At 44.0% G+C, this 27,649-nt stretch overlaps 11 protein-coding genes across 11 annotated transcripts; 3 read left to right on the top strand and 8 right to left on the bottom strand.

The window, feature by feature from the left end:
- Window positions 1–68: 68 nt before the first annotated feature.
- Window positions 69–4,774, bottom strand: L199_007123 (uncharacterized protein; the record flags this gene model as incomplete). Its single annotated transcript, XM_064892820.1, has 7 exons — window positions 69–284; window positions 353–456; window positions 527–626; window positions 731–853; window positions 918–1,036; window positions 1,117–4,039; window positions 4,100–4,774. The coding sequence occupies 7 exons, from the start codon at window positions 4,772–4,774 to the stop codon at window positions 69–71; spliced, it is 4,260 nt and encodes a 1,419-aa protein (XP_064748892.1).
- Window positions 4,775–7,390: 2,616 nt separating this feature from the next.
- Window positions 7,391–8,542, top strand: L199_007122 (uncharacterized protein; the record flags this gene model as incomplete). Its single annotated transcript, XM_064892819.1, has 1 exon — window positions 7,391–8,542. The coding sequence occupies one exon, from the start codon at window positions 7,391–7,393 to the stop codon at window positions 8,540–8,542; it is 1,152 nt and encodes a 383-aa protein (XP_064748891.1).
- Window positions 8,543–8,879: 337 nt separating this feature from the next.
- On the bottom strand, window positions 8,880–9,633 carry L199_007121 (uncharacterized protein; the record flags this gene model as incomplete). The annotated part of the gene is made up of 2 exons (XM_064892818.1): window positions 8,880–8,951; window positions 9,115–9,633. 2 exons carry the CDS (start codon window positions 9,631–9,633, stop codon window positions 8,880–8,882), a joined length of 591 nt encoding a protein of 196 aa, XP_064748890.1.
- Window positions 9,634–10,156: 523 nt separating this feature from the next.
- On the bottom strand, window positions 10,157–11,906 carry L199_007120 (uncharacterized protein; the record flags this gene model as incomplete). Its single annotated transcript, XM_064892817.1, has 6 exons — window positions 10,157–10,200; window positions 10,264–10,723; window positions 10,791–10,913; window positions 10,984–11,124; window positions 11,178–11,279; window positions 11,358–11,906. 6 exons carry the CDS (start codon window positions 11,904–11,906, stop codon window positions 10,157–10,159), a joined length of 1,419 nt encoding a protein of 472 aa, XP_064748889.1.
- Window positions 11,907–12,489: 583 nt separating this feature from the next.
- Window positions 12,490–14,725, bottom strand: L199_007119 (uncharacterized protein; the record flags this gene model as incomplete). Its single annotated transcript, XM_064892816.1, has 9 exons — window positions 12,490–12,615; window positions 12,683–12,785; window positions 12,935–13,202; window positions 13,318–13,444; window positions 13,509–13,808; window positions 13,877–13,966; window positions 14,028–14,140; window positions 14,210–14,432; window positions 14,510–14,725. The coding sequence occupies 9 exons, from the start codon at window positions 14,723–14,725 to the stop codon at window positions 12,490–12,492; spliced, it is 1,566 nt and encodes a 521-aa protein (XP_064748888.1).
- A 369-nt stretch (window positions 14,726–15,094) lies between these two features.
- Window positions 15,095–17,310, top strand: L199_007118 (uncharacterized protein; the record flags this gene model as incomplete). Its single annotated transcript, XM_064892815.1, has 4 exons — window positions 15,095–15,148; window positions 15,232–15,938; window positions 16,004–16,333; window positions 16,425–17,310. The coding sequence occupies 4 exons, from the start codon at window positions 15,095–15,097 to the stop codon at window positions 17,308–17,310; spliced, it is 1,977 nt and encodes a 658-aa protein (XP_064748887.1).
- A 234-nt stretch (window positions 17,311–17,544) lies between these two features.
- On the bottom strand, window positions 17,545–19,010 carry L199_007117 (uncharacterized protein; the record flags this gene model as incomplete). The annotated part of the gene is made up of 4 exons (XM_064892814.1): window positions 17,545–17,702; window positions 17,805–18,012; window positions 18,136–18,255; window positions 18,420–19,010. 4 exons carry the CDS (start codon window positions 19,008–19,010, stop codon window positions 17,545–17,547), a joined length of 1,077 nt encoding a protein of 358 aa, XP_064748886.1.
- Window positions 19,011–19,399: 389 nt separating this feature from the next.
- L199_007116 (serine-tRNA ligase) lies at window positions 19,400–21,425 on the bottom strand (the record flags this gene model as incomplete). Its single annotated transcript, XM_064892813.1, has 8 exons — window positions 19,400–19,507; window positions 19,578–19,714; window positions 19,774–19,993; window positions 20,094–20,193; window positions 20,284–20,729; window positions 20,863–21,095; window positions 21,209–21,322; window positions 21,407–21,425. 8 exons carry the CDS (start codon window positions 21,423–21,425, stop codon window positions 19,400–19,402), a joined length of 1,377 nt encoding a protein of 458 aa, XP_064748885.1.
- A 421-nt stretch (window positions 21,426–21,846) lies between these two features.
- Window positions 21,847–23,720, top strand: L199_007115 (3-deoxy-7-phosphoheptulonate synthase; the record flags this gene model as incomplete). The annotated part of the gene is made up of 8 exons (XM_064892812.1): window positions 21,847–21,909; window positions 21,979–22,235; window positions 22,382–22,543; window positions 22,669–22,950; window positions 23,052–23,231; window positions 23,350–23,432; window positions 23,494–23,543; window positions 23,628–23,720. The coding sequence occupies 8 exons, from the start codon at window positions 21,847–21,849 to the stop codon at window positions 23,718–23,720; spliced, it is 1,170 nt and encodes a 389-aa protein (XP_064748884.1).
- A 188-nt stretch (window positions 23,721–23,908) lies between these two features.
- On the bottom strand, window positions 23,909–24,867 carry L199_007114 (uncharacterized protein; the record flags this gene model as incomplete). Its single annotated transcript, XM_064892811.1, has 6 exons — window positions 23,909–23,950; window positions 24,040–24,141; window positions 24,237–24,318; window positions 24,423–24,597; window positions 24,679–24,707; window positions 24,812–24,867. The coding sequence occupies 6 exons, from the start codon at window positions 24,865–24,867 to the stop codon at window positions 23,909–23,911; spliced, it is 486 nt and encodes a 161-aa protein (XP_064748883.1).
- A 753-nt stretch (window positions 24,868–25,620) lies between these two features.
- On the bottom strand, window positions 25,621–27,505 carry L199_007113 (uncharacterized protein; the record flags this gene model as incomplete). Its single annotated transcript, XM_064892810.1, has 5 exons — window positions 25,621–26,263; window positions 26,335–26,856; window positions 26,917–27,078; window positions 27,181–27,255; window positions 27,324–27,505. The coding sequence occupies 5 exons, from the start codon at window positions 27,503–27,505 to the stop codon at window positions 25,621–25,623; spliced, it is 1,584 nt and encodes a 527-aa protein (XP_064748882.1).
- Window positions 27,506–27,649: the final 144 nt, after the last annotated feature.

Here is a 27,649-nt window from a genome sequence, read left to right as displayed (position 1 = left end):
CTCTGATTAATTGTCCAGATAATCTCACGATGAAAGATCCTCCTCTGCACCTCTATCCGATCATCACATTATATCTTCAGTAATCCTTTTCCTGTAAAAGCAGATTTCTTCTCCTTATCATCCGGTACCAAGCTTACCAAAGGTTGGTGCTGACTGTGTGTAGGTGGTCCGTTACTATGGTGACTTGTGAAATTGGGCCTTTTCCCATGATTGGTTGAGGTTTGAGTGGGAGTAGGAAGTTGACTCGTTATCATCGTTGGATTGGTTTGAGAGATCGCGTAGCTCTGAATTGTCACAATGAATCACGATCAGCACGAATACACTGAGCATGGACGAGTAACGTGTGACCCACCTTAGCATCGTATATAGCAGCCATCAACTTGAATGCCAGACCCTCATCGCATGAGAAGACATGAGCGTAGTCCGATGGATCCTCGAAGCTTGATGCAGGTTCGACTATTAACATAGAGGTTCATCTATGAGCATGGTTTAATCTACATCCAATTGCCAGTAAGCCCAGACTCACCTCGTTTCATGATGAACGTTGATGGTTTGGGGGAATCGTAACCCCTCGTAACAGCGTAAATATCAAAGAATAAACTGTTAATGTGAATTTCATCTTTATTCTACATCATCCAACTCAGGAAATCAGCTTCATTCTCATTTAACAATTCTCAGATCACAGTCTACACCTCACAGTGATCTATATAGTTAGATCATTTCTACTCACCTTTTCATTCTTAGCTAAGAAGACCTGTCCACCTCTAGTCTCCAACCATTTCTTGGTCCATTTCCCTTTCTTAGTCTCGTACTGCACCCATTGACCTAACATCGGTGGAGTAGTCGGAACAGCCTAAATGAATGACCACACTATTAATATCCGACCAAAACACCATCTTCTAATCATCACCACTCACCCTGGCCCAAGTTGGCATCCCTCTATTACTCTGCTTAAATACGAAACAATTGAATTTGGCAGTTTGGTCCCACCCTTTGACGATAGGTAATAAAGGTTCATATTCCCTTATTTGTCTCTCTACATAATCCAATCACATTAATACCGTCAGCTATCTTTCCTCATGTCGCTGCAGAGATAGACAGATTGAGACAACTTACCACATCCCATTTCAGCGAAAATCTCACACAACACCCAGCTCATTCCCACGGCAGCATCAACCAAATCACCTTTATGATAAGTATTCACCAGGACTTCCCTTGCGGTGGTGGTACTCGTCAAATCTAACATGATTTTCTTCCCATTCAGAGCCGACACAAAGGCAGATACAGTCGCATGTACCCGCTGCGCGGGTAATGAAGCAGGTGCAGGTGCAGGTACCGTATGATGTGTATGAGCATGAGACTGGGCTGAGGCTTGAGGCAATGGTTCGGTGATTGACCTAGCATGTAAAGCAGCAGATTCATCTTTCTGCGTCGAGGGTGAGACACCGTTCGAGTGAGCTCTAGATCTAGAAGATGCTATAGAATACTGCGTGGCATTCGTATTACTCCTTGTGACCTGAGCTGACAAGTCATCTTGTCTCGATGAAGCCCTAGTCCCAGCTGGAGCAGCAGGGATCCTCGATGATACGCTCGTAGCTATTGAATTCTGCCTCGATCTATCACCATATCCCATTGGTTGAGATGTCGGTTCGTACACTTGACCGCGCATGGCTTGAACGAATGCTGGATCGACACCCTTGGCCGAAGGTATCCTACCGAAGGAGGTATTGGTAGGTGAAATGGCACTTTCAGGGTTGAATACTCCATGTGTCTGAGGCGTTCTTTGAGGGATGGCAGTTTGGATTGGAGGTACAGGTGGATGATCATGTTTCCAACCTGTTGGTAAAGGATGAGCGGCGTGACCTTGACTTTGAGCTCTTCGAACTACATGATCGAGAGTAGGGGGTGGGACATGTTCTCTCATTGATCGATGAGCTTTCAATCCTTGAGGCACACTAGGTCCAGCATGTTGAACGGCAGCTTCTCTCTCCGCCCTTCTCATCAATACTCCTTCCAACTTCCTCGTGAGGATATCAGCGGGTATACCACCTTCTCCATCCCAATTATGTTCACCGCCCGGATTCCTCCCTTGTGTCTTCTCGCTCTTCCGCCTTTCGACCATCTTGGCTTGCCGGGCCTTTCTAGCTTCGCGGGTCTTTCTTCGAGTCTCACGTCGTTGGACTTGAGCAGCAGCAGCTTCAGGGTGTAATTTTGATAATGGAACATCATCATCTTCAGACGAAGATGCTTCGCTCTCCTCACGATCAGTCAAATTATCCCTCTCTCGCTCTGGACTACTATCTCTAGACGAACTTCCACTTCCGGAAGCCCTCCCTCGACCTTTGGAAGAGAAAGACGAATTGAGGTATTCCATTCCTACCGAAGTGGCGCGTGTGACAGTGGATCCTGAATCTCGTCTATCGGTGGACATCGAGTTGTTGACTGTAGTTTGATGAGAGCTGTTTCGAGAGGAAGCGGCGACAGCTACTATGCTCAAGACATCCGATCGATCATGGACATGCTGTGTGGAGTGTGATACCGGTTCAATAGTTTCCTCGTCGGCGACATACGGCAGTCCAAAATCCAGAACATCGCCACCGGGAGCCTCTGGGAAAGAGTTGAGAGCGACGTTCCAGCTTGCCGTTGAACTGATAGTATCAGACCTAGGCATGTTCACCTGAAGGAGAGGTTCCTGCACCTCTGCGACATCCATCGAGCGATTTGACTCCTCTTCGACCCGCAACTCCACTGCTGGAGGTGTGATGTTCTCTTTGTCCTCTTCCAAGGCCTTTGCCTGTTCCTTCTCTATTTCTGTCTCCGTAGCCGTGTCCATCTCCTGAGGCTCATCATATATCTCTTTTTTCTCCTTTTCCGCACTTGGCCATATTCCCAGCTGCTCATATAAATCGAAGAAAGATGAACTTGTAGGAGGTGATTTGAAACTCATACTGGTCGATCTTGATCTGGGCAAAAGTACGGCACCTGATCCACTTCGCTGTAAGGGGGCAGCCAGGTTGGTGCTGGAAGTGGATGCTGGCACGGGAGGTAACGGCGCGCTGGGTGGCATACTGATCCTAGGACTCTCTTCAGGGGTGGAGGACGAATCAGTCGTGATGGAGGGTAAAGATGGTGATCTGGAAGCACCTTCGAAATAAGGTGGATGAGGAGGGAGGAGTGGGGGACTTTCGATTGGTGCAGCTAAAGAAGCTTGAGTAGGTGGATGTTCCAATGGTTCCAACTTATCGGAGTTGTCCTGTGCAGCTTGCGCGAAAATGTTCAATCCGACTAAGGAACTCATCCGTTTGGATAATTTCGAGGACTGGGCCTGGCCAGGACGATCTTGTTCTTTTTGTATACTCCTCGAATCCTCGCGACGGTGTAGAGTAGCGAAACTCTTCGCTTTCAATATAGCAGGTTTGGTGGGGTTTGGTAACAGGTTTTTCAGATCTCTCAAACTTGGTGAGTTGTGTCGTAGAGTCGGACGAGGTTTGGGCGAAGCGAGAGGCGAAGAGATTGGATTGTTGCAAGTGAGATCTAGACTCGACGCAAAGGGGTCATCAGGAAAATTAGGGAGTAATGGAGGAACAAAGGATTCGGTCGTTGCTGAAGGTGGAGTCGAAAGGTATCCCGGTGCGGGCAGATTGTTGTACCTCCTTGATTCACCTGGTGGAGGGGTTGAGGACGAGAATGGTTTTCCCAAAGCATGACTGGAAGGTCCAGGCAGATTAGGTATTTTTGGCATCGGTGGTGGAGATAGTGAAGCCTCTTTCGTAGAAGCGTCGCGTAATGCCGCGGATGATTTCGATTTGAATATCCTTTGCATACCTCTTTTCCAGGACGAACCGGATTTGGGAGCCTTGTTAGTACTCGAGTTTGTCGTTGAGGTCTGAGGTGGTGTGGGAAGTGTAGCTGGAGTGTCAAATGTGGAAGAGGAGTAATTGAGAGGAGAGAAGGTGGGCGAGCTGAATGAAGCGGGTGACGATTCCGTTATGAATGATGCTGGTGTAGCAGGTATGGGCAGTGGAGGAGGAGCCTCAAACTGAAGGTCGATTGTCAGATAGTGAAGAAAGAGGATCTATCAGGAGATTTGATTACATACCGACTCATCCGCATCTGCAGCAACGTTGACAAACAGCTCTCCCTTTCTTCCTTTCCCTCTCAGTAGTCCTTTACTCTTCTTCTTCTCTAATCCTTTCGGAGGAACAGGCAATGGTACTGGCACCTGTTCCTCCACCGACATGCTTGGGCTGTTATGCAATTGGGACATACTTGGTCGTCTCCACGTCCAGCTCTTCTCATTCGACCCCGTTGTGGAGTATACAGTTCCAGTCCTACTTTTCGATCCACCGCCAATTATCGCAATTTTCCTGGAAGGTCCCGGAGCAGATGATTTGGTATTGGTATTCAAATCATCCTCTTCGTCCCATAGACCATCCTGAGCGTATATCCCTACAGTCGGCGTACCAGGTAGTCTTACTATCCTATCGAATTCTGATGAATATCGATAAACGACTTCATCGACATTATTCGTCTGTTGTTGTTTTGAGATAGGAATGGCTTGAGAGAAATTGGTTGCGCTTCTCGATACTCCTTCATGTTGCAATGGGAAATAAGAATCATATAATTGGATAGAGGCTTGAGTGGGAGGCTGAGCATGATAGCGGAATCTAGAATGATAAGACTGTTGGGGTTGATTCTGGCTTGGAAAATACCTTGGCTCCTGTTCGAAGGGTAATGCACCGATCTGATGAGGGGAATATTTGGGATCTGCCATTGTTGAGATGACCAGATCGAATTGGATCGAAAGGCAGTTAAAGGTGGTTGTGGTTGATAATGAAATACGAAGAGGAGATTTTCTTCCTATATCTTGAAGTGTGTTTACAAGTTTGAGTTCTTCTTCTTTCTTCTTTTTCTTGATCTTGATAGAGCTCGTTGGTGAAAGGATCGTAAGCCAAGAGATGGGAAGAGTTATGAATGGCAGTCAAAGATGTGATGAGGGCTGAGTGTGTCTCGTCGAATGTGATGTGATGTTTGTGCTTGCTGATAATAACGCGTGACAAGCTGTCTCTGTCTCGGATGGGAACGACGAGGGGAGAGGTAGATATAGATATGATGAGATGTTTCGATGTCGTAGTTTCAAATGAGTGTGATATGACTTTCTTGGTACGATGGTCTGTGCGAGTATACTGATGATGCTGATGATGCTAATGATAATTGATGAAATCATAAAGGAGGTTTAAGTGTACGCACGAGCATCAACAACGGATTGATTTGGTGTTGTTTAGTGGATTGCCAAACTGTTCTAATCTTTATTTCCCTGAATCACTGCTTAGATACAAAAACAACAACAAACAAAAATAAAGACAAAAACAAGTCGCGCTGATAATGCTCATAACTGCCACATAGAAAAAACACGATATTCCCCTACCAGGTGATTGTGGCGTTTTGAGAAAGTATACCTGGTATATGGTTAAATGCTCATTGCTGCTCTTCAGACAGCAAGGTGGTCGAGTCATGCGGGTGGCATCGCAGTATACAGTACGTTGACTCTGGTTCTATCGATCCATATCAGGCTATTTGGATCCCCATAGCCTAATGATTGGTACGCAACTAGGGTTGGTACCATCAAGACCTCAAGGAGCTCAGAAGTCTCGCTGACAAACCTCTCAAAATGACATATCATGATCTTCATCTACGGAATATAGTGATATTCCTCGTGTCTTCTCCTATGCTCATTATAGCCATGAAATGACTTGAGATATTACCAAAAGCAACTCCCTCATATCACGATGAGATCCCTCCTATTGTACAAAGCGCAATCCGGTGTCCTCCGCTGTATCCCGCATAAACCTGAGATGATCTCGTTTACAATGCTAGCTATGATATCACGTACGATCGCTTGCAAGGCACACCCTCCCGTCGAACAGGTACGCTATTCGACCCGACTGAATAGTCACACTACAAGACATACCAACCTATTCCGTCCATCGTTCATCATCTGTATCTGCTCAAGAGTGAATACGTTACAGCCATTCCAACTCTAAGAGCCATGAACGTATGAATCGAGTTGGAATTGGGTCTCACCTATCAAGTAAGACGGAGATCAAATCACAGGCAGAGGCAGAGGCTGATGTGGATGCGGCTTGTCATTTTTATGAGCGGTACTGTCCGAAATGACGATCTTCGCTTTTGACAGAGACATACAGTAGTAGCTAGCGAAAGAAAGTCCAAGTCCAAGTCCAGGTCAAACCGGAACGCTAAGGAGATTAAGGTTTTTTTCCAGACTCGTTACCTTGCTGAGACGGCAAGACCTTTCGATTGGAGAAATATTGCCTAAATAGGATATTCCAAAGAAGTTTTTTGGAAAATGCACGGAACGTAAAGGTGACAAATTTACCCAATTGATCTACAGGCACCAAACATTCGTTTTGGCCGTCAAATTTTTCTGACTTTTCTTTCCTTCCTTACGTCCGAAAACCGAAACCATAGAGTCGAGTACCCTATATCGCTACCTCTCAGTACGCAGTCAAAAGCTATTTGTGGAATGGAATGAGCGGTTCAGTCGGATTTGGCTTCATGTTTACCTTATTGACTCATGGAACCGTGACATGACTCGATGTCTCGTAAAGGAATCTTCCTCTTCTTCCTTTTACATGTATATCCAGCTCCGCTGGAAAGATGTAAGTTGTATCTTCCACTGTCTTATGTAACGTCCCCTTTCAATCTGTACAGCATCACACGGGTATAAAATTTCCTTTTGGTAGATTTCGCATTCAGTAGGATAACGTCAATTCAGTAAGATTCAACGAGACTAAGGAACGTGACGTCGTTCCTGCTACGATACTACGAGTAGATATCTATTTGGTCTTTCGGAAGGAAACTGAGGGCAACAGAAGTCAAAAGTGAGACATCGATTCCCGTTCCATTCCGCTTACATACCAATCAAGGTATCTGTACGTTTGTACAGTAGAATGTTTACACATGTTCAAGATACCAAGTTACTCCGTGTACCTTTTCTGTACCTTAAGATTTACCGTAAGATCTGCAAGAAGACCAATGGGCATTCCAGCGGAGAGATACGGATTTAAAGTTAGACAATTGACTTTGACTCTGATTCATTGCTTCTGCTTCTGCTTCTTAGATGTACGAGTATGTCACTCATTTTTTTCTGGAATTGAATTGGATCTAACACTGAATAGAACTGAATCTAGGAATACATCTCACTTTCTCTTCTACGCATATCTTCATATATAATAACCCAAACCGAAGATTGGATACTACTGTTCTTCTTCTTATCAACATTCCCATTGCTATTCCTATCAAACTCACTCGTTCCCACTGCTTTCCCGTTATCCCCATAGCAAGTGACCCAGTACAGTTTACACCCACCATGCCTTCCCTTCCATTGACCATCCCCTCCCGACCCTCTGTGTCATCCACATCCACCATAACCTCCTCGTCATTTGAAGAACGACGTATCTCCCAGCCAACCTTAATCCCCTCCTCACCAAATACACCATTCATCGTTTCTTCCTCTTCATCAGCTTCGACCTGCTCATCTTCGATGCGACGATCATCCAGTGCACCTCATCCACGACGAGGTAGTTCTCTACCTTCTATCCCATACAGCGAGGAAGTGGAAGACTCGAATACGAGTGGACCCCGGATGGATATACTTCAATTTATATCATCGACGATCGATCCATCATGGGACGAAATTGAGAATTCACCTCTATCAATGGTCCCTTCCATACTCCCTTCGTCAACTGAACTCGATGTGGATCTAGTCACTTTCTTAAGGGAAGCACCGGGGGTGGTTAGATCACCGCTTAGCGATTCAGTCACGTCGTTCGAAGATATCGCCCATATTGGAAATGACCATGACGAAGAGTATGAAAATGGGATGCATATGGACATAGACGTAGATGTAGCTATGAACAAACTCGCTTTGGTCACACCTGAACTCAAACAAGTTTCCTTGAGGACATTTCTAGAAGAAGAGAATTCAAGGTATAATACTCATACTCATGGACAGGGACAGGGACATGGACATGGGATGGAAAATTCACCGAATCCAAGTTTGAGTATAAGTGAGATCTATGGTTTAGGTGGAACATCAACAAAACTCAAACTCAACACATCATCTTTCGATCAATTGGACAATGAATACAACACTGAAAATCAATTAACAATGACTGAATTCTTGAATGGATCAATCTCAAGACCTCCTACTACTAGAACATCTACATCTGATCATTCCCTGTTATCTCGTTCGAGTTCGACCACAGACAAATCAAGATCGAGAGCATCAACGATGAATAGCAGTACGGCAAGTCAAAAGCATAAACGCGTTGTATCCCTTAGCAACAAGAGTCTACCACTATCACTTGGATTGGGATTACATGTAAATTCCGACACGAACACGAATAATGGTAATAATCTGGATCCTAACAATAGACATCATTCACATGGAGTAGGAAAAGTCATGAAATTCGCTAGGGATGCTTTTAAAATTGGTAATAATGGTAGTCACAGATCATAATCTTCGGTTTTAGAGATATCTACGTGTCACAGTTCCATATTTATAGCAATATTTCTTTCATCTTCATCATCGTCATTTTGGGTATTCACAGTTAATACCATATTCATATTCATTTACTTATAATACCATATTATTCTCATCGATACACCTCCATCACTTTAACGATCTTTTACGACTCACAATTTTCCCATACATGCTGTGATGAATTTCCATAAAATACAGAACTACCGTAATGAAAGTTTTGCGAGTCATCACTGCAAAACGATTATTTTTTAAGAAAATATTGTTCAACTTGCCATATCCTCCATATGATTAAACAGGCTCTCACATTATCATTCTAAGCCCCTCCAATTGATTTGATGACGCCCTCGAGCTTCTTTGAAATCAAGGCATATCGATTTTGGCATGACTACTTGACAATGATGTGGCGAATCTCACGTCAGCTTGGATTCTTGTATACATAGCTAATTACTGACAATGTTCGAGAAGACTTCATCCCATTCCACCCTAGAGGTAGTAAGGACGGAGAAGAGATGACATGGATTGAACTGTTGCAACTGCGGCGGACTCACCTTTGAATCCCTTCCATTACCTACTTTATTCGCTACACCCATCCAATCAGGTTTCCCCACCTTTGGATGTAACTCCCTAAACAAAATCCAATCTTCTTCTCCTGTCCATGCTCTACCCACTCCACCGGTCTTTCGAGGTGTACCGCCATTACTTGATTTCTTGGGTGTGTCAGGTTTCGTCTTGGTTTTGAATTTTTTCTTCGGTCTGGTCGATTCAAAGTCCGAGTCGCTGAAAGTCGGTTTCTCCTCATCCATTCCTAAATCGAATTCAGAAACAAGTTCATCCTCTCCTTCTTCTGTTGAGCTACTGGGAGAAGGGAAAGGTGATGAAGAAGGAACGAGATCACTTGTTCTATCTTCCATGTCGTCAAAATATTCTTGTTTGACCTTTTGACTATTATCTCCTTTTTTAGGACTAGGTCTGGTTTTTGGCTGGATTTTGGGATAAGGGTTGGAACGAGCTCGGGATGAGCGGATGAGGGATAATGATGATGGCGTTGAGGATTCGGATCGGGGCATGGTGAGTCATGAATGTTGGTTTGGTAATGCGATGAAGGGGATACTTGGGTATCGTGGCTGACGAGAGAATAATGAAGAGATAAGAAACGGTACAGCTCGTTGCTTTTCGAGTCGTGAGTGAAAGACCTGAGGCGATTGAGGAAGTCTAGGACTGACGATAGTGAAGTAACCAAAATCAGATACGACCTTGAAATCCAAGCTGTGAAGCTGAGCTGACGTGGGATGTTAGAAGAAGTTGGATCTTGCTCGAATGACTGTTTGCATGTATATATATATTTACAGTCCAAGGGGATGAGTCAACTTGAGTAACTGGCTCTTGCGCTCGAACCTCTGACTTGTATGCGATCGATACTCAAAGGATGGCCTGATTGACATGACATGACATATATATCGCCAAACTAAGTCTCAACCTTGGTCATATACAATATACAAAACGATTCAGGCTACATGTATTTCTTCCTATCCTACAGTATCAAACTTGCTCTTCTTACAATAGACTACAATACGAGAAACCCATCACACTTTACTGTTTGGCCGAAGCATCGAAATGAACACTTTTCTGTTTCTCTAAAACACATCACGCTGACATCAGCTCATCTATCGCTGTACCTGCAGGAAGAAAGATCTCACTAAGAATCGGACCCTCTGAGCCCATGATCCCATTAGTACCAGACTGAGTCTTTCTGATCCCTCTAGACAAACCATTCCCATCGGTTTGTTGAAAGGTATCGACAACATCCCGAGATCGAGATCGAGTAATCTTATCGCTGATACTCCCACCGACGAAGAGTGACAATTTGACCGGTCTTATCACCTCCTGTTGTTGTTGTCCATCGACCTTCCTTCTCTCAACTTTACCTTTCTCTTGATCACTTTTCAACCTTTCCCAAACCGTCTTCCTTTCCAGTTCTATTCGTTTCTGTTCTCTGTCCTTCTTACCGTTGAAGTGACTTTCCATCCAATCATTCACTTTCTTCCATCTCTCTTCCGACTTTTGCTGCTCACTTATCTCCTCTTCTGTAGATAAAGTGGAATTGATGTCTTGATTCATCATCTCATCGTATTTCCTCTTGAGTTCTTTTATCTTTCTCTACAACCGAGGGTCATCATCAATTAGCAAAAGACAACTACGAGTACAGAATGATATGAAAACTCACTCTTTCGGTATTGATGGCGTTCCTACAAGCTGACGTGAGCGGATTTAAATCGAATTTTGGTCCTCTCGTAGGTGTTCTGATAGGTATTGGGGATATGGGATGGTCGCGAACATGCTCGAGAAGCTATGACAATATATCACTCACATCAGCTCATTTGTCATCTATGATATAAAGCTTGGTTTAGAAATCATACTTTTGCGAACCAGTAGCTCAATTCATCCGTCCTCGGCTTTTCCACAATACCGTCCGCATGCATGTCTTGAAGCTCGGATCTCTCTTGATTGTTCGTATCTTGAAGGAGAACCAGATCACCTTGATCCGTTTGAATAGTTACCTGAATATACCAATTAGGAATTTGTCATGGAGGAAATATGACATCGTATTTACCTTGAATATGTCATTCTCAAAATCATGGCTGATCTTACCGAATGTCCAAGCATGAACGAGTGAATCGACAGATGGGATTACATCCATATGAGTAGGATTCAACTTCAAGTCACGCAAGAAGTCAAATATGTACATACACTTTTGTCAGTGAATGACATCCCAGAACCATCATCGACTCACAGGATCGAATACTGTCTTGCTGCTGAAGGTAATCATCTCAATCTCCACATTTTTCGTTCTCTCTTGAGATTGCTGGGTTTGGACCATCTTCTGAGCTTCTCGAATAGCCTGTATGAAAAGCTGTCTTGTATGTTCATCATATAAATCTCCTCCCCCTCTTCTTTCATGTTCGGTCTGTTGCTCATCTTCGTTGGAGTCTAATTTCGTAATACTTCCATCATGGCTGTCTTGAGGTCTCGATTCATCCTCATCTTGCAGATCTATCTCGACACCTTCGTATTTGCTAATATATGACGTGATCCTAGGTACTGATAGAGTCCATAATCTTACGATCCACCATACAACGTCTTCATGAATCTCCACAGATGAAGTCAAGATACTAGTAGACCAAGGGATATGGTGGATCAACCCATCGAGACGATCGTAATCATCCGTTGTCAAGGTAGGTGTGGAGGTCAATCGTTTTTGCGAATTCGGCGGGAAAGGTTGATTTGAGAGATCTTGGGTCATATAGGATGGACATGTAGCTGAGGCTGGTTGGGTAGACATTATCATCTATATCAGGTCAGTGAAGCTGGTGATGAGTCCCCTCTATCCATAGCGTGTGTCTTCACAAGGAGTATTGGGAATCATGAAGGATAGGATGAATATCATGTTACATTGATCTGTTGTAGTTGTTTTACCTACCTCAAAGACACAATCATAAAGATGGTCCGTGCATTAGTATCCATCATGAGTTGACGTCAACTTGTATCAACCCAAAGGCATCTTGAGCTTTACCCGCATAGAACATGATAGGATTGCGAAAGGTGCGGGTTCGTCGGACATATTCTGTTCTGACTTCCAGACATTGGGCATGACAGGAACATGATAGGCTTAGTCATTCCGTCACTTTGCCAACACGCTATGGCGTTCTCAGTATGTGATTTAATCAGTACTACCAGTCAAGGATAACATGATATACATCTGCTCTACCTGGTATATGAATGCAGTGTATCGATATATCATATCACGAGGGCATCGAGGTACCCTATCCGAAGCGCATAACCTTTCCCATCATCTTAATTCCTCCAGCTAAACAAGGACTGGTATCAGCATCGGTCCGATATAAGCAAAATATCAGATTTTGAGCTCACATCTTGACAGTCTTATCCCTACCTCCACTGACAACTTTATCAGCTACAAAATCGACACAGTACACTTCATCCGTATGTCCGGGTAAGTCAATCCTGATTTTATATGTCTTCAAATTCCATAGCTATTTCAAGAGCCACACATCGTCAACGAAGTAACGGTACATGAACCTGAGCCAGCTCGATACTCACCTTCAGGGTCGTATCTTTACTTGCACTGACTAACATCCTCGAATCCGCTGACCAAGCAACCCGGTAAACGGCCGCTACGTGACCTCTCAAACTGGCTATGAACCTATTCAGTTCATGATCATCAGCATTCACGTCTTGCAAATACATTCGACCGACTAGCATCCAGTCATGCTTCTCTCCTTCCCCTTCCCATATATCCGAGGGGAATCATGCTCCGGATAATGTGCAACGACTGCAAACACAATTACTCACTTCCCGGTCCTTCCCTCCCAGATCTTCACAGCATTATCGAACCCTGCACTCGCAATCATCCGTCCATCAGGCGAGAAAGCAACGTGGTTGACCTGCTTCTGATGACCTGTCAATCTAGCTAGAGGTTTCTTGGGCGTGGCTGAAGTAGAGAATGAAGATGAAGCTTGATCAGGCCATAGGAAAAGAGTATGATCGTCTGAGCCAGTAATGAGGGTTTCGGGTTGAGTGGAAATGACATTTTTGTATCGTTCGAGGGCGAGTGTTTTGGCTAGCACGAAATGAACGAGAATTAGCTCAAGATCTCAATCATGACATCCATGATCAACTGAGATAGCTAAGAAAGTAGAGATGGAGATAGAAGCAAGGGCCATCTATTCACTCACCCTCTTCATCATCTTTTGGTACTTTCCCGGTATGATCATACGGCCCAGTCCTCAATACGAAATCCGTACTCAAAGCCATCGTATTCACCCAATGGGCATGTTCGTTCAACGTCCTTATCAATTTACCCTATCACGTATTACGGATCAGCTCCTCGGAGAGCAAGCAGAAGAAACAATCGATTTGGACTCACATCAACACCACTCCAAACTTTAACTGTCCTATCACTACTACCCGTATATATCACATTCTCACCACCCCACCTCACAACATTCACACTGGCCGCATGACCCGTCAAGACGAATTCTATCGTTCGCGTTGAGGTATTCCATATTCTGACCGTACCGTCTTTCGAGGCTGACGCTAATCTAGGTGAAGGTGAATTTGATTTGACTAGATGTAAAGGTTCGAAGGCTAAGGATGTTATCCATTTGGTATGGCCAAATAAAGGTTGGCCGTAGGCTTGACCTGTTGAGGGGGTCCATAGACGGACCTGAGTCGTATGGGACACACATCAGTTTTTCAATCCATCAAGTGATAACAAAGCAATAGACGACTTACCTGCCCATCATGTCCACCGGTAGCTAATATCTTTTCCCTCGAATCCCATTCAACACACAATACCCACCCTTTATGACCCGTCAACGTCCACTATAACACATTGAGAATCAGCTTCGTTCCCGGAATATGTCATGACGTCAAGCTGACCTACCTTTGGCGTCTCAGTGTCCATATCCCATATCCTAGCCGTAGCATCCCCAGAACCAGTAGCAGCGTATTTACCCGTTGGTGAATGTGCGCAACACAATATAGGCGATGAGTGACCTATCAATAATCAGGTAAACTAAGTATCCAGCAGAAACTCAGGCTTGAAGAAGGGAAGAGCCAACATACCACTCAGAGTAGCACTACATCTCCCCACGCTTCTTACTCTAAATACAGCTTGAGGTTCACACCATAACTCAAACACATCTTCAGGCGAGAAGGTCGTTCCTGGAGTTTTCAGCGCATCCAGTTGGATAGAGTTGTTGATCTGCACTCTGGCAGATTGAGTAGAGGTCGAAGTGGTCGGTACTTTAGGTACAAGGTGGAAAGCATAAGGTAATGGATCTTCGGTCTATCATTCAATATTCATCGGCATAAGCTTGAAATCCATGCTACTCCAGGAGGGAGAACGGAGAAAGTATAGCTTACCTCTCCTCTCAACTTGTTCACGAGCATCTGCAAGGCATCTCTACCTGTGTCAGCAGGCAGATTGATCGCTGGACCGAGATTCGATCCATCTTCTGAAGATTTGAACTGTACGACGATCGATGGAATTGGTACCTCAGGTTCGGGCGCAACAGGCTTTTCGAGTGATTTGGCATAGTTCGATTTCTGCCTTTTGGGCGGGGGAAGTAGAGTTGCCATCGTCGCTGAGTATTTGAGGTGTGCAGACAGGTATAGTCAAACACAGAAAGACAGATCGATAGTCTTGATGCAGTTCTAACTTTTCATGAACATTTTCAGTTCAGTTTCCAACGGTAAAAACAAAAATCATCCTCATCACAGGCACGGATGAAACCAAGTGGGATGGGATAAAATGGAAATAAATAGATGACTAAAATAATCAATTCACGGAAACAGAGATAAATCAGTCAACCATCTTTTTTTCCTTCCCATCTGGGATTGTTGTTTATTCGAGCTTGAATTTATCATCCATTCTCCCTTCAACGAGATCCCACAAACAATTACAGAAGATCACACATACCTCCACATATCAAGTCCACCTCTATAACGATGGATAGTGAGAAGCACGTACATATATCTTCTCCGAAAGGACCGGAAGATGCTGTGAGTCATCTAACCTATCTAGAAATATCAATCCGGCAGCTAAGTGACTGACCAACATGTTGTATCACCCATTTTACTCGTAGTCGAATATAGCCGACGAATACCCTTCACCGGAACGAACTCACGCGACGTTAAATGAACATATACCGGCTGACGAACCATCAGTTCACCAGCAAGAGCAGGAATCATCAGCTCAAGATGCAGAGAATCAACAACAACAACAGCAGGAGCAGGAGCAGCAGGGAAATGATCATCACGAAGATACAGATATGCAAACCGAGTTGGTTAATCAAGTAGCAGCTCAAGCCCTCGAAGCCGCTGTTGCAGCGGAAGCACGAGCCAATTCTTCGACCCGAACTCAAGACCAAAATCAAAGTCAGGATGTGGATATGAATATCCAAAACCAGCATCAACAGTCTCAGATAAATGGGATTGGTGAAGATCAAATAAGACAACCGCAACAACATCATCCCAGACAACCTACATTCCCTAAATCACGATTATCTTCTGTCTCTACCTCATCTCCTCAATACACTCATGGTCTACCGATATCAAGAAGCAGCAAACAGAAAAGTATTACGCCGAAATTGACACCTAATGAGCAGATAGCGATTTTGAGAGAGGCATATGCGAAAAATCCTAATCCCGGTAAGAAACAATTAGAGTATTTGGCTGAGAAGACAGGTAGACCCTGGAATAAGATAAGAGAGTATTTCAGACAGAGAAGAAATAAGTTGAGAGGGTTGGAAGATCTGGAGAATATGCAGGAACCCGGAAGAGCCAGTGGGTGGTGAGTTAATTTTCATCTTTGTCTCTTATATTTGTAGGAGGGTTGACGTTGTGAATTTGGATCAGGCTACAAGTAGCGTACCGTCAAGCTCCACCGACCGCTTCGATCACTCAGCTATCGTTATATAATTCCTACAAGCACCGATTTGATCCTTATTCGATCACGACGCCGTTACTGGGAGGACAAGAATTAATTCAGCTAGCTTGCGCGACTTTTCCAGGATGCGAGATGGCAAAGGACGAAAATGATTATGTGCTAAAAGGGTTGAAAGAGAAGGAAAAGGAGAATAATGATAATCAGAATGAAAATGGTAATGAAGGCGAAAATCAAGGTGAACAGGAAGAATGGGAAAAGGGGATGGAGGGTTTGGTAGAGCCACTGAGAGCTGGAAGTTGGTAAGTATACTCAATTCCCATATTCGACAGGCATATACCAGAACAAAAGAAGAAAAGAAAATGTACTAATAGAATATCGAATATCCTGCAGGTTATTGAGCTCATTCCAACATCAGAATGATCCAAATGCACCTTCCACTCTTACTCAAACGGATCTGTATACCTCATATGCAGCTAGATTCGCTTCCCTCCTCATCAGTGCCGGTCAATCAGAAAGTACTCCTTCTCAAGAACAGTCCCAGCAACAGCCACCTCCAGCTCAAACTCAGGAAGAACAAGATCACGAAGCGGACATGCGGGCATTTGAAGAAGCAGGTTTGAACGATGGTGCCAACGATCAAGATCAGGATCAAGATCAAGAGCAAGAGCAAGAAGTGATCGTTGATGGAGACGGCAGTCACCAACATCAATCGTTAGCTTCTCTCTTACCTCTATCTGATCAACCCTCATCATCACTCGCTCCACCTCCGGTCCAACAACAGCAACAGCCAAAGAAAGAAAATCGATTATTGAACCCATTCGAATTGATCAATTTGACCCGTATGACTTTCCCCAAATGTGAACCTGTTGTAGATAGTTCAGGTAAATTCGTAATCAAGGGATTGGAGAGAAGATTAGGACATATACCCGGATCGAGAGAGAGGGAAAGGGAAATGTTCAATTTCGCATTATATAACGAATCTAAACCTGGTGAAGCTTTCGTAGGGTTGATGAAAAGGAAATTGGGAATGTTAAATTCTGATCCAAGTCCGACTTCGACCCCAAGATCAACCACGAGGGATGAAGATGGAGAAAGAGAATCAAAGAAGACAAAGATTGATGAGGCCAAACAAAATGAAGAAATGCAAGATCGAAATAAGAATCAGAATCCAAATCAAGATCTATCAGAAGAAGATAAAGAATTGATACAGGGTTTAAAGAGGTTTAGGAACAGTCAGTTGGGTGATCAAGTTAGGGATGTTTGTATAAGTCAGTAGTGCTCAAGAAAAGTCTGAGATTGCTTTGAGACATAAGGCGATCTCGTTTTTGTATATATAGTGTACATCATTTATCCTTAATACTCCTCCTAGATTGAAGTCTTGTATGATACAGGTTGTCATATCAGTTAACATATAGTATAACAATGAATAATCAATCTAAATCTAAATTATACTCTCTCTTTCCCGTAGAACCCATAAACCCAAAAATGGAGTCCTGTATCTTGTGCCAAATCATCGAGGTCCATAACCACTACTTTTAACATGATTATACTGACCGCCCAAACCTCCACCTCCTCTTGTAGTTGTCGTCGAGGTCGTTCCTCTTTTGGTACCTGTTGTAGAAGACGTTGGACGGGAAGTAGCGATGGAAGGACGTGGTATACCTGTTCCTATATACGATGAAGAAACCCAGATCAGATCATTCTCTGAAGGATTCATGTCGGATTTCATCACCAAGTGACAGGGAAGTCCCTGGAGGTTGAGATACTCACCCCTTGCTCTCAATCCACTACCCCTCGGTACCCCTCTACCTCTCGCCCCCCTCGAACTTGACGCCTCGGATCTCTCCCTCTCTATTATCCTCCTTTCCCTCTCTTCCTCTGCTAGTCGAGCTTGTTCAGCCGCACGTCGCGATTCCTCTTCTGCACGTTCGACAGCTTGCAGACGAGCTTGCTCGATGGCCGCTATAGCTTCTGCGTCCTATTGAGAAGGAAGTGAAGATCAGTATGATGAGCGTCGGCATTGTTGAGGAGTGGTATGGGGTGAGCAATAGCTAGTTGGTGACTAGAGGCATTCTAGGCTGGACATTGGCAATTCACTCACATCTGTACTACCTGTCCATTTCGTATTCAATAACAATTTCTGCGTATGTTCCGCCTGGCCCATTATCGCTGTGTATTCATCTAACAGTGCGGAAGTCTGTCGAACTCTTTCGGCTAGTCTCTATGTGAATGTAGGTTTGAACAAATCAGCAAGGTGCTTCCTTGATTGATATATATATGACAAACGATTCCACAGTTCCAAAAACGATATGCCTCCCGCTATCATTTCATACCATACCATACAGACTCATCAAATCATCCAATCTAATCAGAACCCCTACTCACCTGGTTGTGTCCTCTCACACCTTCCAACGCACCTATGACACCCTCAAAAACCTCATTCATCTTTCTCAACTCGTACAAACTGGACCTCAATCGATCTTCTCTATTATTATCTAGCGACAATTGTCTCCGCCTCTGCCTCTGTTGGGCTTCATCCTCTGCTGCTTCATCATCTCGTTGCTGTGGGTTGTTTGAATGATGTATAGTCTGATCCTCATCTTCACTTTCATGGTCATCTTCGTCATCGTAAGTGGTAGGTTGAGTAGGAGCGAACAACGAGAATCTAGGTTTAGTTTGAGGTTTACTAATTTTGACTGGTGTTTCCTCTCCATCATGTTGTACATTCACTGTCTTCTGCCGGGGGTATGAGTACGGCTGCGAGCTAGAGGAAGTCGGTGAGAATATGGAAGGACGCTGTCCCAGAGTTCGCTGATCATTGGTAAATAGGTGTTGTTGATGATTCTGATTTGACGAAGAAGCATAAGAATGAACGTCTGAATCCATACTTAGATCAGCGAGTAAAGAAGGATCTTCCAAAAGGGAAACATCGTCTAGATTCTGTTTGTTGAACTGAGGTAATAGTGGAGAGTCCATGGTCCTGTCTTTCTCTCTTCTCTTCTCTTTCTTTCCTCTTGGGAATCGACACTGTCCACCGTTCGAATGATTTTGTACGGCAGGAAAAGTATGTTGATGAATGAAAAATTGCAGTGGATGTTCATAATGTTTCAGATTGCGAACGCGTCAATTGATCTTTCAACGCTTGAACGCGTCTGTCTCCCGCTTTGGCTGTCCATAGAATATATACAACAGCATAAGGCATAGACGTATTTACACCCAGTTGATAAGGTGCACTGCACGTAGAGAGGCCAGGAATGCTCTAATGACATGGCTATATATACGCAGATGCATGTCGAATCATCTATTGCCCAAATCAACTTGTTTGATTATTGTGATCTATGATCCTCATCATTCCCCGCATGATCTCACTTCTTCTGCTTTTGACTGGTAGTTCCCTTTGGCAACTCAGCGGTATAAGGTAAGAATTCCCTTCCTTGCATATATGGTTGAAGTACTTTGGGGATTCGGAGACCCTACGACGTCCGACATCATGCAAATCAGCAAATTGATCTTTCGCAAGGAGGATGAAAAGCGATGACTCACCTCTGGAGTCTGGTAGTTCTCAACAATGCAGCACAAAGCTCGTTCGGTAGCACATAAGGTACCGTTCAACATATGTACGAAACCGACTTTAGTATCTTTAGTCTTGAATCCCAATCGGACGTTCAACGATCTTGATTCTACAAACACGTCTAGTCAGAACATAGTGATGTTTTGTAATGTAAGATTTGTCACTCACGATAATCTGTACAGTTTGAACAACTGACCAATTCCTTGTATTCGCCTTGGAAGGGGAACCAAGCTTCCAAATCGTATTTGATCGAAGCGGCGTTGTTCAAAGCACCAGAAACGATGTTGACTACTCTGTAAGGGATTTCAAGCGATTCGTAGAATTCTCGAGAGGTCTCTACCATTCGATCGAGTTCGGCAGGGGAGTTGTCGGGTTCACAAATGATAAACTATAAAGCGAATAGAAGTCAGCAAGAAGGACGTGGAGTTGGAAAAGAGGACATGGGAGACATCGCTATATGGCAATTTGTACTATAGAATCTGACTCACCTGCTCGACCTTCTCGAATTGATGTACTCTGAAAATACCCCAAGTGTCCTTACCGTGCGAACCAGCTTCTTTTCTGAAACAAGTAGAGTAACCAGCGTATCTGCGTTGTTGTCAAGTACCCACATCAGCTATATTGCCCTCTTACCAGAGGAAATTCGAGCTGGATTACAGATGGCCCATTCTCACTCACCTATAAGGTAAATTCTGAGGAGGAATATTCTCATCCATATGCATAGCTGAGATAGGTTGTTCCGAAGTGGCAATCAAATATTTATCTTCAGAATCACCAGTGACTTTATATAACGCTTCGTCGAATTCGGATAATTGAGCAGTGGCAGCCATGATATCTTTCTTAATCATAAAAGGAGGTTGAATTTTTTTGTAAGACTTTTTCCTCAAGAAATCCAATCCGTAAGAGATTAAAGCTTGATTGAGATCTACACCATCGTTGGTCAAGTAGAAACCACGATGTCCAAATACCTTGACACCCCTATCGGTATCGTACGCTTCTAATCTGTATAAAACCTCGTGATGAGATAATATACCTTCCGATTTATCTTCTAAAGCTAGACCGGTACCGGAATTACCTTTGTGGTTGGGCTCGGGGTGCCACACTCGCAGGATAGCGTTGTCATCCTACGTCAAGCAATCATCATATGTCAGAACCGATATATAAACGACTAGAGCTTTCTTGATAAAATGCACGTCACTTGGTCCAAGATGACCATTCAACATCTTGTTGAACCGGATGAATCCATCGCCAACTCACCTCGTTCATCGAAACGGCATTCCTCTCATCAACGATATTCCCAATCAAACCAGCTTTCTTATCTCTCAGCGTGACCAATTCGTTCGTCTTGGTAACCAAATCCGCAATCTTCTTGTCCAATTCTGCTTTCTTGGCTAACAACTCTGAGGCGTCTCCTTTGGCTTTCTTGATTTGTCCAATCTCTTTTTGAAGGGCGTTCAGTTCACGTTGGGCACCTTCTTTCTCGAACTGGGCTATGGTTTGCATGAACCGAAGTCAGCAATCTTATCTCCAACGAGGACGAAGGAAGGAGTGCAATTCCAATTTGAGTATCGAATATACCGTGAAGATATGTTTGTGCACTTACCTTGCTTGTGAGCGCCAAAGATCTCAATCACCTCATCTACCAACTCCACACTTGCTCCTCTCTTCTTCTGGGATTCACGGACGATATCGGGATTACCTCCCTTCTCAGTTTGGACTGGGAAGAGAAGTAGACTACCAGGTTAGCGTCATGTTCCCTTCAATTTGCTTATTAGGTTACAGAGGTAGGAGGATAGCTCACAGTGAATAAGATCTATCATCTTCTCTGAAGTTACTCTAGGTTCTAGTTATGGTGACCGCAGGGAGATTGAGAGCAGATCAGGTGCTTTGTGGTGATGAAGAAAGGAATATCCAAGTTGTCAAGAATGACTCGAACACTTCGCACTCACTTGATACACAACCACACACAACACAGACAAGGACTGAGCGGAAATTATCGTTATCATCCTTCTGAATGAGGTAGAGTGACGTGGCATTAATCCCCTTACCCCGCGTTCTTCCGCCGGTAATGCCTCCCGTTTTTTTGAGTCAAAAGTCGAAAAACGTTGGTGCTGAAATCAACCGAAGATCATTCGATAATAATTCACTATATAAGAGAAAACATATAACATCTACTCAGATCATTCATATACTTTCCCCTTCCTCTCACAGCCTTACAGAGATAAAAACAGAACCAGCGAAATGTCCCACGGAACACCTTCTCCAGATAGAAACAGGCCATTAGATGACCGAAAGGTCACAGGTGTAGGTTTCACTACTCGAGTCATGTCTACATCTTCTCACTCATACTCATATATCGGTTGTATGTAACAGTACGATCCCCTTATCCCCCCTGCTTTACTCCGACATGATCTTCCCGTACCTACCGTGGCGAACAAGACCATCTCATCAGCTAGGAGAACAGCAGCCTCCATCGTACAAGGTACTGACCCCTTATCCCGATTGTTGGTCGTAGTTGGACCATGTAGTATACATGATGTTGATCAGGCTAAAGAGTACGCTTCGAGGTTGAGAAAAGGTGTGCAGGAAGGTAGATGGCCTGGATTGGAGGTCGTCATGAGAGTCTACTTGTGAGTGCATGTTCCTATGTGCTTTGTCGTGCCGGAAATAACCCAATCGAATAAGCAATGAAAACTTAGAAGACCATCTGGCTTTATTATCGAATTGATCGTGAACGAATGATATAGTTCGCTAATGATGAAATTCTACCTCGCAGCGAGAAGCCAAGAACGACCGTAGGATGGAAGGGTCTAATCAATGATCCCGATATCAACAATTCTTTCGCCATCAACAAAGGTCTCAGAATCGCTAGGCAGTTGTTATGCGATATCAACGAGATGGGTATGCCTGTAGGATGTGAATTGCTTGATACGATTAGGTGAGTGGTGACCCTCTTACACGACAATTTCATTTAGAGAAGAAGAATTGGGCTGATGAAGTGATCATCGTTTATTCCTTTCTTATCTATTTCCCATGTGATCAATCGTCTTCTTCCACTCGCAGTCCCCAATTCATTGCCGATTTGATAACCTGGGGAGCCATCGGTGCACGAACCACCGAATCTCAATTACATCGAGAACTAGCATCCGGTGCATCTTTCCCTATAGGTTTCAAGAATGGTACGGATGGTTCAGTCGGAGTCGCCATCGACGCTATGCAATCCGCTTCTCACCCCCACAACTTCATGGGTATAAATTCACAAGGTATGGCCAGTATCGTCAAGACCAGTGGGAATGGAGATTGTCATGTGATCTTGAGGGGAGGTACCCATGGCCCCAACTATGCGTGAGTGATTTCCTCTGATACGGCTTGAACGAAGAAAAGAAGAAATGGGAGAGGTCCGGATTTGAGAGAAGTTGCTGATGCTTATATCTCGTCTGCCTCAGCTCCGAACATGTTCAGAAAGCTCTCTCGACTATGAGAACCAAAAACCCCGGCGCCTTCGCTTCAATCATGGTAGATTGTTCTCACGGTAACTCGTCGAAGAATCACTTGAACCAACCTAAAGTGGCTGCGGACGTCGCTGGACAGATCGCTGCTGGTGAGGAAGGTATCACCGGTATCATGTGAGTAACAGGCTTTTCGAATCCCAGTATAAACAGCCCACAGGACCAAGTATAGTTGGAAAGGCTAAGGCTAAGGCTAAGGCTAGGACTAAATAAACTGATGTTGTTGACTTTGCAGGTTCGAAAGTAATTTGAAGGGAGGTAAACAAAGCTCGGATAAACCTAGAGATCAATTGGAGTACGGTGTATCAATCACTGATGGTGAGTTATTATCGGCATATCATACTTATGCAAGATTTTGCTGACCCCAATGATGGTTTAGCCTGTGTTGATTGGGAAATGACAGTTGATATGCTCGATAATCTGAACAAGGTGAGTTCGAAGTCCATTCCAGTTCAGTAGAGCGTGGTTGTTGGCAGCACTTCTGAGCTGATACATTGTATGAACAATTCATAGGCTTCACTCGCACGAAGAGCTATTGTGGACGCTAAACATGCTAATGGGAACGGGGAAGTCCCAGCTGTCAAGAAGTTGAAGACTGAGGAGTAGAGTGGATTCAGACAGACTACATTGGATTGGATTGGATCGTCCATGGATGGGACAGTATGACATATGTTATGTGCATAATATACTATGCATAGGGATGCTACATCCACTTCACACTTCAATTAAACATAAACATTGACTCCTAACTCCGTGATACCCCTTCGTCATTTCTTTCTTCACGGTTGTTTTATCTATTCTTTCAACGAGATATGTCCTCTTGGCACTTCTCCTTCCTACATCCCCCAAAGGTAGGATTCAGCACTACCATTAAAACAGAGAGACGAGATCTTGCTCCGTGAGAGAGTGACTTAAAAATACTCACATTAACGTCCATTCCATCTTTGAACCACCTCTCTTCATCCTTGATGGCAATGGTATTCCCACTCATCTGACGTGATTTCATCCTCCCATCTTCAGCGAATACCTGATATATCATATATCCACATACAAACACAGGTCAAATCAGTCCGCTGGCCAAAGTATATCTCGTGATAGGATACTGAGAAGTGTTTGGCTTACCCAATGTTCTAATCCATATGTCCTATACCACTGAGAAGACTTATAAGGAGTTTGAGAGTATTCATACCAGAACTCAACTGCACTATATGTCATTCATCATTCATCATTAGCTTCGATCATCTTACTCCTTCATGAATCTTTACCACAAGAAAGGGAGAGATGGGTGTATCGTTACACATCACTCACATCCTATTACCTTCAAAGGCGAATAACTCTTTCCTCAATCTATAATTATGTTCTACCTCCCATTTCTTAGTTAAGAAATCTTCGATAGCCTCTGTACCTTGGAAGAATTGATCTCGATTACGCCAGATTGAATCGGCGGTGTATGCTGGAGAGATCAATTTGGGTGATTTGGTATCTACATCATCACCAAGCGTTAGACATCCAAGTCGGAAGGTGGTAACACGGGAAGGTTCGTCTTGGGTGACTTTGAACTCACTCCATTTATCTTGAGCCGCTTTCACTTTCCTATTTCACCCCAATGCAATATTGAGTACACTGTCAACCTTCATCTACGATGTTCACTTTGTACACGAACGACACCAAACATCTGACATCTGATAATGACTCACTGATGAGCTGTCTCAGCGGTGAATGGAGGTAAGGGATGTAAAGGTTGAGATGACATTGTTTGGTTCGTTTTCACTTCCTGCGGTGTATGATACTGTGAAAGACAGTCAAGGTAAGGAGATGATATCTTTTAAGAGGAGCACTCTTGATCATTTATGTATATATATGCATCTGACGGAATGTCAGATCGAGTCGTATTCAAGGACAGATTAGTAATCTTACTCGGACACCGACGTTATGTACAATACAGTACCATAGCCTTATATAGTCGACATCGTCAGTCTGATCTCACGTCATCCGGACCCTCGAGTCCTGTTTATTCCGAATAATCATTTTGGTAATCTGATAACGCAAGACAGGACAACGACTTTCTTGTATCGACCCGGGTAGTCGAGTGTGGTCGTATTTCAGAATATACATATACATAAGATTGACTCTCTCAATATGAATAATAGGAATCTCACATCTCCCAAAACCAGGTCGATAGCCAAATCTGAATATCACATACTGAGGGTCTCACAGAAGACAAATAAATAAACATATCAAACGAAAACGAACGATCGCATATAATTAATTGACCAGCTAAACACACAACGGATAGCTATGTATCCGATAAGAATGTACAAAGCTTGTCTCTTGGAGAATTGAAAAAGGGTATTACAGGTATTAACGAAAGATGGAACATGGAATATGGAATATGGATAAAACGGCTAGATCCTCCTCACTACATCCTATAGCTCTGAATTCTTAAACACCGACAAGGCTTCACTCCCATCCATGACCACAAAACAGTTATCATCCCACAACAAATCTACACTTTCACTCTCTTGCCTTTCTCTGCTCCTAATCCATGTATATTACCTCTCAGTCCAGCCGTCAGGGCACTCGTTGAACCTACACTAGGTCCAGGAGTAGTTGATCCGCTCCTCTCTCTCGTCCTACCGATATCCACAGGTCCATCTTGAGTTTTCTGTTGCTGTTGCTGTTGTTGCTGAGCATTCATAGCCGCTCTAGCAGGAGTTTGTTTAGGTTTGAATCCACCAGCCATCATTTTCGTCATTGGCGATTTCGTTCCCATAAACCCAGTGTTACTGCCCGGAGCAGAACTTGCCAATCTCGATGTCGTACGTGGTGTAGAAGGTGCAATCTGGTTACTGTAAGAAGGCCTTTCCATACCCCTAATGGGGATCGTCGATGAAGTGTTGTCCCCACTCTTGCTTGAGATTGTACGCAGGTTGGATTTCGATTTACGATGATGACTATGATGATGTGTATATCGATGAGTTCTGGATGCAGCTGAATTGACGAGAGGTACGAGATGTTCGAATGATGATGATGAAGGCGATGAGAATGATGCGGAGATCTGCACTGGAAATGCAGATTCGACTTGTGGGATAGGATGGGAAGGGCGATTTCGACACCAGCATGTCAGGAATAAAATACGTTTTTGACGTCTATGATCACCAGATCAGATCAGCAAATCATGTTCGCATCACAACGGACATCATAGTTTGATCGCACTCACTTGCTATAGAAAAAGTAATTCACACTCCACAGCAACCCATTCACTTTCCTCTCCTTGCTCAGATCCCAGTCATTAGGGATGATCAACGCGCTCTCACTACTTCTTCTATGCGCTTGAGATGCAGCAGCAGCACCTCCGCCCGACGTCGAATTCTGTCTCATCATAGGAACAGAGTGCAACTTCTCTTCATCAACATCCAGCTCCATATCCATACCACCTGCGCCCCACGACGGGTCGTTATCCGTATCATCCAAATCCATCTTATCTTGCCCAAATAGCAAATCCTCATCTTCATCTTCCGAGGGGACAGTCGAAGTGTCAATATGAGGATCGTATTCCGGTTCAGGGAACCACGAGTAGACTTCGCAGTCTTCCATCGGGATGACATCGTTCAGTATTCGATATAAGTCTGGATAAGGGACGGTTGGTCCAAGGTTGGGGGATGAGTTCGCTGGAGATATGACGGGCGAGCTTTTGTGGGCCGTTGGCGGAGTGAAGGATGCCAGCTGAGAAAGAATGATCCTAGAAATTGCATGGCATCATAAGCTAATGAGAGAACACATGAAGACTCAGCTAACTCACGGGGTAGTTCCTGCTCCAGATGAGCTCAACAGACTTCCACTCAGATGGGATAGGACTTGAGCAGCTGATCTTTCCCTTGTGAAATGATCAGGTCGAAGGGAGGTGAAATCGTGGTCGGGAAAAGCAGCATTCAGCGTAGAGACAAGTAAGAAGTGGACCTTCCTGTTGATTGGAGATAATTCATTCAGCATAGAAGATGAGGGGATAGAAGACATGGAAGGGCGTTTCCACGATATATGTGAGTAGAAAATAAATCCTACTCACCTAGATTCCTTTTCATCCAATCGTCCAAAACAACTCGCCAACCCTGCCTCTCTCATCTCAGGTGAGAAGCTCATTCTACCCCAATTTCACACTGCATCAGCTCCCGTACTACAAAGTGTAAGATGGTGATCAGCTCGACTCACTCGTCCATACCCTCTTGTTCTGACATATAAGCTTCCTCCCGTTCTTTAAACATCCTCTTCTCTTTCCCTACAGGTTTCACAGAGTAAGCTTCGAACCTCGCATTCACCTGGAGGTCCGAATCTCCATCTGAGGAGAGGGTAGAGGAAAGTTGGTTCAGTATGGGATAATCTAGGTATTTCATCTTGCTTGATTATTGTAGGTTGGTAGGTAGGTTGATGTTGATATTGAGCTAAGGAAAGTGATGATTACGTCTTGAAAGGATTAGGTGGGTATGTCGCGGAATTACGGTGATATGATAGCTGAAGGATGATAAAGGAGATAAGAT

The sequence above is a fragment of the Kwoniella botswanensis genome, chromosome 2 (assembly GCF_036426115.1).
Source record: "Kwoniella botswanensis chromosome 2, complete sequence".
In the NCBI taxonomy this organism is placed as follows: domain Eukaryota; kingdom Fungi; phylum Basidiomycota; class Tremellomycetes; order Tremellales; family Cryptococcaceae; genus Kwoniella; species Kwoniella botswanensis.
Note: the sequence above shows the minus strand (reverse complement) of the source record. Positions and strands in the feature narration are given on the sequence as shown.